The sequence below is a fragment of the Borostomias antarcticus genome (genome assembly GCF_949987555.1).
Source record: "Borostomias antarcticus genome assembly, chromosome: 33".
NCBI classification, from domain to species: Eukaryota; Metazoa; Chordata; class Actinopteri; order Stomiiformes; family Stomiidae; genus Borostomias; species Borostomias antarcticus.
Window position 1 is genome coordinate 705,452 of NC_140266.1, and position 9,837 is coordinate 715,288.

The window sequence follows — 9,837 nt, forward strand, 5'->3', positions numbered from 1 at the left end:
TGCAGTTATATATCAAAATATGGTTTTTATTCAAACCAAAACAATCCTCCTCAGGTTATTTTTTTGTGACAAATTCTCTCCTCTTTTGTTACAGTATGGAGTGTGTAATTAAGGTGGTAATGATGATGATGATGATGATTTTTTTTTTTTAAGTTTAAGTGAATAATAGTACAGTAGTTCTAGCATGTAGAAGGCGACATACAGAGGTTGCTGATGGGCTTACAGAGTAACTCTAGTGCTATTGGAATGAATTACAGTAATTAATGTAAATGAATTAGCAGTGGTGGTAGTAGTAGTAGTAGTATTAGTAGTAGTAGTAGTAGTAGTAGTTATATTATATATTAGTAAGTATAATTATTGTTTTCTTTTTCTTTCTTTCTTTCTTTCTTTCTTTCTTTCTTTCTTTCTTTCTTTCTTTCTTTCTTTCTTTCTTTCTTTCTTTCTTTCTTTCTTTCTTTCTTTCTTTCTTCCTTCCTTCCTTCCTTTCTATTCACCTTCTCTCTTTCTGACACAACTGGTTTCTCTCTTTGTTTATCTTTCTATGGAGATGTAGCTTTCTCATTTTCCCTTTGTGAATAGGCTATTGACCGGGGTAACTAGCTGGGTTCCTCTGGTTCTGTTCCAGGAAGGTCCGTGTGAAGGTGGAGCTGGAGTCGGGTAAGGCCTGGCCCAACAAGTGGGGCTTCCTGACCGACACCTACGATGAGGTGAGACCACAATGCACGTGTCTCTCACAGGAAGGTTCCAAAGATGTTCTGTAAGTGACAGAAAGTTCTCCTCTGTCGCTCGTCCTCCCCTGGAACGGCAGAGCTGCTGACAGTGTTGAAACTATTGAAAATCTATAGCCAACTGGGACCCAGTCTATTTTTACCTTGAGTCCTACCATCCCGTATCTAGCAGCTCTAAAGGGTATGCCCCTGTGTGAGTGGTAAGTCCTGTATTTAAAGGGTATGCACCTGTGTGAGTGGTCAGTCCTGTATTTAATGGGTATGCACCTGTGTGAGTGGTCAGTCCTGTATTTAATGGGTGCGTACCTGTGTGTTTTCAGACTCAGAGGGAGAGCCAAAAGCTGAAGGAAGTGGTCAAGCTGGAGCTACCTCAGCACCTCAAGACACGCCCCCCTACCCCACCTGAGAAATATATCAAGGTGAGCACTCACTAAGTGTGTGTATGTGTGTGTGAGTGTGTGTGTGAAAGAGACAGAGATAGAGAGAGAGTGTGTGTGTATGTGTGTGTGTGTGTTGTGTGTTTGGTTGTAATACCAAGATCCGCCTGCAGGTGGGGCCCTCTCCTCCAGTCCCGCAGACCACGCAGGCTCTGATTGGCTGGAGGTCCTCTGTCTCAGCGCTGCAGCTGGAGCAGTACGGAAAGAGGGATTGTGGGAGGAAGAGTTTCCTGAAGGAGCTGGGCTGGGCGTTCGATGCATGCAGCTGATCCACACATCTTTCTCCCTCCTCACCCCTCACTCCCAACCCCTCAAACCTGACACCCCTCTTCCCTTGCTCCTAGCCTATGTCTACTTCAGGTCTACCAAAGTGTATCCTACATTTCCTTCTATACCCTTTTTTTTAACCCTCTCCAAATACAATGGCTCTTGAATGTTTTGCGTATGACAATCACCTCATTATGTTACATTTGACATTACATTACTGTCACTTAGCTACACTTTTATCCAAAGAAACTTACAATACTTGCATTTAATGTAGGAAGTCAGTGTATTTTGCAGAGGACCCTATCCCAAATTGCTAACATAACCTTTAAAAAAAATCTTCTCCCATCTCTACCTTCTCACTGTCACATATTGAGCTGTCACACTCAGGCTAATGTGATTCTACAGCTGCACTGACATTTGTACACACACACACACATGCGCTGGCACACACACACACACACACACACACACACACACACACACACACACACACACACACACACACACACACACCACATGATCAGATGGATGCTAACAGTCAGCCTGACTGACCTTTATGACTCATACTGACACATCTGTAGAGAAGACAGTCAGGCAGACAGGCAAAACAAAGTAATACTGTCCGAGAAATGTACAATAGATACAAAAGCATCTGGAAGCGCTCTGTGGAGCACCCAGACATACAGACAGACATACAGCAAAACAGACAGACAGCCAGGTAGAAAAACAGACACAGACAGGTAGACAGACAAACAAACAGAAAGACAGACAGGCAGACAGAGCTGCAGAGTAGAATGAGTCATAGCCGTCGCTAGGGGTATATTCCCTTCTAGTACGTTTGATCTGTAGTTTGATCAAATCATATTTTCCATCATGGAACCAACCCCTTGTCGTGGACTTTTTTAATGACGTCATGGCGTGACTCACGCCCCGCTGACGTGCTGACATCACGGGGCGTGGCCAGAAAGAGGAAGAAGAAACAACAACAGCCCACTGGTGACAGCGCGAGAGAGAGAGAGAGGGGAGAGAGACATCGGCGATTAGTTAAAACCACATCAACTCCACACACTCTTCATAGTACCCTATACAGTTGTTAGATAAACTCAAAATGTCGTTGTTCGGGAAGTTATTCGGGGCTGGGGGCAAAGCAGGGAAGTCTCCCAGCCCTCAGGAGGCGATCCAACGACTCCGAGAGACCGAGGAGATGTTGACGAAGAAACAGGAGTTTCTGGAGAAGAAGATCGACCAGGAGCTGCTGACTGCGAAGAGGAACGGGACGAAGAACAAGAGAGGTGAAATAAACAGCTCGTTAACTAACCAAATATATCCTAATGTGTTTGCCTGGTAGCCATTTACCTGTAGGAGGAAGGAAGTTGACACAGTCCCTGATAATAAAGTTCTCTGTCAGCAGCTAGCCTGGCCACCGAGCTCCCCAGCAAACACGCAACGTCAGGGAGACGTTCAGATCATGTCTTAATAACGTCCTGGTCCTGAACCCCGTGTGTTCGTCTGCTGGACCCCTCAATATTCACACGTCTGGCTTGGACCCCTCTAAGACGTCTGTGGACGTGCAGAACGGGTTCAATATCTGAACGACTAAAAAAACATTCATTCTGGCTCCTAATTGGATGTCTTTGGACGTCTGAAAAAGACAAAAAAGACATCTAAAAGACGTCTTTTAGACGTGTCTTTGCTCAGTGGGACGTTAGACTAGCTAGGTTAGCTAACTCACCCGGAACCCTCAACTCTATGGGTTCAACTGTCAACACGAGCCAGCAAACAGGGACGCAATACGACAGGTGGTCTGTCAAGTTCACGTAGACGCCATATTTGATTTCTTGACAGCTGCTAGTGCCAACCCCGCTATATCTCCTCTATATCTCCTCTATAGCTCCTCTATATCTCCTCTATATCTCCTCTATATCTCCTCTATAGCTCCTCTATAGCTCCTCTATATCTCCTCTATATCTCCTCTATATCTCCTCTATAGCTCCTCTATATCTCCTCTATATCTCCTCTATATCTCCTCTATAGCTCCTCTATATCTCCTCTATATCTCCTCTATAGCTCCTCTATATCTCCTCTATATCTCCTCTATAGCTCCTCTATATCTCCTCTATATCTCCTCTATAGCTCCTCTATAGCTCCTCTATATCTCCTCTATATCTCCTCTATAGCTCCTCTATATCTCCTCTATATCTCCTCTATATCTCCTCTATAGCTCCTCTATAGCTCCTCTATATCTCCTCTATAGCTCCTCTATAGCTCCTCTATAGCTCCTCTATATCTCCTCTATATCTCCTCTATAGCTCCTCTATATCTCCTCTATATCTCCACTATATCTCCTCTATAGCAGCCAGATAACGTCAGAGGGGTAGGTTGCCCCTGGTTGGGGGTCACTATTGAAACCTCCCAAAATACAGTCGCTTGCTGCTTGTCACCGGAGCCTGTGTCTATTGGGATGGTATAGAAGGTATAAGCTTGAATGTACAGAGCAGGATCTTACTAACTTACAGTGCTGATTCCCCAGATGAGCTCCTAGGGGCCACAGTTGGTTACTCTCCTGTCTCCACTCGGAGGCCCGGATCTAGCAGCAACCCTGCCTTGTGGCAAAGGTGAGGGTGGTGATTAGAATGGACACATAACAAGGTTATGTGGAGGGACAGAGAGATAGGGGGAGGGTGGGGGCAGGTAAATACATAAGAGAGAGAGTGTGAGAGAGAGAGACGCTTACAGTTGGTTGCCTAAACAACGTTACAGCATCAGGAATAGAGCTGCTCCTCTCTGAGGGCCCAGTAATGAGATTAACCTGGAACAGATCTTCATAATCAATGCTCCAGTCTCCTGGTTCTCTGCCCTCTTCTGTGTGTCGCTGGATGATGAGGTCGCTGGATTGCTAGTGTCATTCTGACTGCTACCCACTCCGACCCTGACTCACTCCAACTTTCCTAAACAACTGTGAGAATAAGAGCTTTAAAGACTGTGTGTGTGTGTGTGTGTGTGTGTGTGTGTGTGTGTGTGTGTGAGTGATCTAGCCTAAGTAGGCCTATAGAGTAACTCACTCCTGGATATCCAGGGACCAAGCCTGTTACACGCAATGGTTGTTTAACAAACCTTGAGTGGGCTAGATGGACTGGCCATGGCTGTCTGATGGCTGTGATCCTTGTGGAGCCAGGGTCTATAGAAATGTATCTGTATATACGAGGCCTATTCTACTGGAGCCAGGGTCTATAGAAATGTATCTCTATATACCCATGCTGGTAGGGGGACTGTGATGTATGAACAGTGCTATATAAATAAAGTTGACTTTGACTTCGATGGCAGTGGCTGTGTGCCTGGTGGTGACTATGCTACTAGTTATGTGTGTGTCTTTGTCAGGGAATGACAAACAGGAATGTCCACTGACTTGCTGTGTTGAGGGTGTTCCCCTGTGTTCAGGGTGTGACCCAGCGGGCCGATAGCTAGCTGGTGCTACTGGGAAAGTCACATGCCTTGCAGGCGTGGCAGCATAGCTGAAGTTGTACATTGTAGTACGGTGTACCTGTAATGTAACACAGTGTCCTCATCATGGCGTCATGGAACACTCGGGGGCCCCAGTATGCTAGAGCAGGATTGGCCCCAGTATGCTAGAGCAGGATTGGCCCCAGTATGCTAGAGCAGGATTGGCCCCAGTATGCTAGAGCAGGATTGGCCCCAGTATGCTAGAGCAGGATTGGCCCCAGTATGCTAGAGCAGGATTGGCCCCAGTATGCTAGAGCAGGATTGGCCCCAGTATGCTAGAGCAGGATTGGCTAGAACGGAGAAAAAAAAATAGAAGGGAAACGACTTCCGATTAAGATTGAAATATCAGTGATAGGGACATATTTGTGTTGTTTATATAACATTACTGTACTGATTAACACCTGGGGGAACTCATATTTTAAGGCCAGTATCACAGACTGTAGGCGTCACACTCACTTCCAAAGCGCAGGTTATTGAGTAATACAGCCTGTGATACTGATTGCAAACTTTGCTCCAGATGGATCAATCATCACATTGTTATACAGTGTTAGTAAGAGGGCTGTATTCATATGTAGAACCAAAGAGTTTAAATATCAGAGGTTCCCTGGCATCAAGTTGTCATACAATAATCTTGAGGTCTGTAACAAGGCTAAATATCGTGTTTGTTTTATTGCTGATCGGTTGACCGGTGATGTAGACATATACAGGCACTGCCGGAGGATGTAAGCCCAAGCCAACACTCTTCCCGTTTGGGATGTGCTCAGCTGGAGTGAAGGTGTGTCTGTTCAGAGCACTCTGTACTCTATACTGCCCTCCTGTGGCCATGCTGTGAAAATGCAGGTATCCAGAGGCTTCTAGTAGCTTATAATGATGCAATGAGACAATTCCTTAAAAGACCCAGCTGGTGTAGTGCGAGTGAAATGTTGTTCAATCTGGCCACGAGAGACGTACCGTCGGAAGACACTGACGCGTAGCAAAATAATTCAGGTTCACTTCAGGTAGTCCGTTTGACCGTTTATTCCATCCAAAAAAAGACACATTAAAACTAACTGGTGCCAGATATGATAAATTAAAGTGTTAGGTTATATATTCTTTTAACCTGTCCTCGAGGTCGTCTGCGCTGCATTGTAATTCCTAATTTCCCTCTCACAATCACACCCTCTTTCTCTCCCTCTCCCTCCCTCTCTCCCTCTGTCTCTCTCTCCCTCCCTCCCTCCCTCTGTCTCTCCCTCCCTCTCTCCCTCTGTCTCTCTCCCTCCCTCCCTCTGTCTCTCCCTCCCTCTCTCCCACCCTCCCTCTCTCTCCCACCCTCCCTCTGTCTCTCCCTCCCTCTCTCCCACCCTCCCTCTGTCTCTCCCCCCCACCCTCCCTCTGTCTCTCCCCCCCACCCTCCCTCTGTCTCTCCCTCCGTCCCTCCCTCCCTCTGTCTCTCCCTCCCTCCCTCTCTCCCACCCTCCCTCTGTCTCTCCCTCCCTCTCTCCCACCCTCCCTCTGTCTCTCCCCCCCACCCTCCCTCTGTCTCTCCCTACCACCCTCCCTCTGTCTCTCCCTCCGTCCCTCCCTCCCTCTGTCTCTCCCTCCCTCCCTCTCTCCCACCCTCCCTCTGTCTCTCCCTCCCTCTCTCCCACCCTCCCTCTCCCTCCCACCCTCCCTCGGTCTCTCCCTCTCTCTCTCTTTCCCTCCCTCTCTCCCTCTCTCTCTCTCCAGCTGCTCTACAGGCTTTGAAGAGGAAGAAGCGTTATGAGCAGCAGCTGGGTCAGATCGACGGCACGTTGTCCACCATCGAGTTCCAGAGGGAGGCGCTAGAGAACGCCAACACCAACACGGAGGTGCTCAAGAACATGGGCTTCGCCGCCAAGGCCATGAAGACCGCGCACGAGAACATGTAAGGGTCACTTCTCTGGCTCAGTTAGGCGTGTGTATCTGTGCTTGTTGGACTGTGTGTGCGAGTGTGTGTGCATGTGTGTGTGTGTTATGTCTATGTGTGTGTATGTACGTACTACGTGTGTTTTTGAAACTGGCCATCAATAACAAACTCTGTGTGTGTGTGTGTGTGTGTGTGTGTGTGTGTGTGTGTGTGTGTGTGTGTGTGTGTGTGTGCGCGTGTGTGTGCGCGTGTGTGTGCGCGTGTGTGTGTGTGTGTGTGTGTGTGTGCAGGGACATAGACAAGGTGGATGACCTGATGCAGGACATCACAGAGCAGCAGGAGCTGGCCCAGGAGATCTCAGACGCCATCTCCAGACCCGTGGGCTTCGGGGAGGAGTTTGACGAGGTGAGAGCACAGAGGGGCGGAGCTGGGGGCGGGGCTGGGGGCCCCGGGAAGGAGTGTCCCTGAGAGCGGAGTCCTCCCATGCCTACAGTACTGTTTTTGCAGCTGCCTGTTAAGACCAGCAGCCTGCCTGTTAGGACTTCTCTATGACTCTGTTGTTGACAACAATTGTTTGTTTGTTTGTTTGTGCAGGATGACCTCATGGCAGAGCTTGAGGAGTTGGAACAGGAGGAGCTGGACAAGAACCTGCTGGAGATCGGAGGAGCGGAGAACGTTCAGCTCCCAAATGTGCCTTCCACCTCACTACCTTCCAAACCAGGTGACGCACACACACACACACACACACACACACACACACACACCTTCCACCTCACTACCTTCAAAACCAGGTGACACACACACACACACACACACACACACACACACACACACACACACACACCTTCCACCTCACTACCTTCCAAACCAGGTGACGCACACACACACACACACACACACACACACACACACACACACACACACACACACACACCTTCCACCTCACTACCTTCAAAACCAGGTGACACACACACACACACACACACACACACACCTTCCACCTCACTACCTTCCAAACCAGGTGACACACACACACACACACACCTTCCACCTCACTACCTTCCAAACCAGGTGAGACACACACACACACACACACACACACACACCTTCCACCTCACTACCTTCCAAACCAGGTGACATACACACGCACGCACACACACACACACACACACACACACACACACACACACCTTCCACCTCACTACCTTCCAAACCAGGTGACACACGCACACTCACACTCACACACTCACTCACTCACTCACTCACTCACTCACTCACTCACTCACTCACTCACTCACACAGGCACGCACACACACACACACACACACACACACACACACACACACACACACCTTCCACCTCACTACCTTCCAAACCAGGTGACACACACACACGCACACTCACACACACTCACTCACTCACTCACTCACTCACTCACTCACTCACTCACTCACTCACTCACTCACACAGGCACGCACACACACACACACACACACACAATTCCCAGGTTTCTCAGGTAGCACACACACACATATCACACTATATTCTCCTATATCACATAACCTGTCCTACTGTCCCCTCTGTCTGAGTCCTGACCCTGTCCTACTGTCCCCTCTGTCTGAGTCCTGACCCTGTCCTACTGTCCCCTCTGTCTGAGTCCTGACCCTGTCCTGTGTCTCCCAGCCGCCAAGAAGAAGGACGAGGAAGACGAGGACGACATGAAGGACCTGGAGGCCTGGGCCGCCAACTAGGCCACGCCCGCTGCTCTGAGGCACCGGGCCTTCACAACACCTGGCTTTCTAATACCCAGCCTCTAATACAGAGCCTCCACCAACAAGACCCTGCTGCCTGGCCTCTCCACCGTCTGGCCTCTACCAGCTGGCCTCTCCACCGTCTGGCCTCTACCAGCTGGCCTCTCCACCGTCTGGCCTCTACCAGCTGGCCTCTCCACCGTCTGGCCTCCCTACAGCTGGCCTCTACCAGCTGGCCTCTCCACTGTCTGGCCTCTACCAGCTGGCCTGCCCCCGCCCAGCCTCTACCTTTCTGGAGGCCGGAGGCTAGAGGCTAGGGGACAGACACACTCCGGGTGCACTTTGGTGTCTCTGTGTTTGAGGAGGAATAGAGGAAGAATTCAAATACATGAAGAAAAGCAAATACACAGACATGTAAATAAACTTACTGTACCAACAAGCATGGACTTGACTCCGCCCTCCCCGGCTCCTCCCACCTGACCCGGCCTAGCCCCGCGGGGGAGGGGAGGAGTCTAAATCCGTATCTCCACGAGAGGAAGATGTACCTGCAAAAACAGACCCCCCTATTCACGCCCCGCCCTCCTCGCCCTGCGACAGAGACACACCAGCCAGTAGCTCTCTGCGGTTCTCCAATCGTTCTCCTCTGCTGAGTATCGCTGCACCCCCCCTCCTGTCGGCACACGTAGAACCGGTTCCGTCCGCTGGGGGGAACCCTGCTATAACGGAACGCTTCCTGCTATCTCCCGACTTCCATGTTCTGCCTCTATTACCTCGTACGACCGGTTCTGTTCAGTGCAAATATACTACCGGTTCCCCGTGTTCTCTTTTGGTGTTGATGCACTGTATAACACTTTGACCGTCATGTGCTCACATGACAATCACCTTTTCTGACTGTACCCCAGTGGGGCAGGATATTCATTTACAATATACCACTATATCTGTACGATTAATCTACGGGAAGACCGGGTCTGCCCTCCACCTACGGGGGTATTGCCATTGAGCTTTGCTACTATCCGCTGGCTATCTCTGTGCATTCTATAAAATGACGTCGGTCCGGTGTGCGCTCGCGCGTTCGGGAAAGCCCGTTCGACGGGATCTCCATGATCTGTCCCTTATCTGCCTCTCTCGTCGACGGGTCAAGCTGTTCTCTTTCTTCCTCGCGAAGTACCTCCGCCCTGTTATGTTGTGCAAACGTGAGGACGGTCTTCTGGGAATGCGTCTGTACTTTAGCTGTGAGGCTGTGAATGATTGTGTGAGCGTTCGGGGCTCTGAGAGCATGTTTACAT

At 49.4% G+C, this 9,837-nt stretch overlaps 2 protein-coding genes across 2 annotated transcripts in view; both read left to right on the forward strand.

Annotated features, from left to right (window-relative positions):
• LOC311327597 (ciliary microtubule inner protein 1-like) overlaps positions 1–1,434 on the forward strand; it is a gene marked incomplete at both ends in the record, with an annotated part of 1,501 nt that extends 67 nt beyond the window's left edge. Inside the window, 3 exons of the mRNA XM_084460684.1 lie at positions 626–707; positions 1,049–1,147; positions 1,279–1,434. Of these exons, the coding sequence (XP_084316810.1) occupies positions 626–707; positions 1,049–1,147; positions 1,279–1,434 (337 nt within the window). The remainder of the gene's footprint in view (positions 1–625; positions 708–1,048; positions 1,148–1,278) is intronic.
• A 1,106-nt stretch (positions 1,435–2,540) lies between these two features.
• On the forward strand, positions 2,541–9,837 carry chmp4ba (charged multivesicular body protein 4Ba; the record flags this gene model as incomplete). Its single annotated transcript, XM_084460520.1, has 5 exons — positions 2,541–2,724; positions 6,641–6,818; positions 7,091–7,205; positions 7,395–7,521; positions 8,484–9,837. The coding sequence occupies 5 exons, from the start codon at positions 2,541–2,543 to the stop codon at positions 8,549–8,551; spliced, it is 672 nt and encodes a 223-aa protein (XP_084316646.1). The 3' UTR covers positions 8,552–9,837.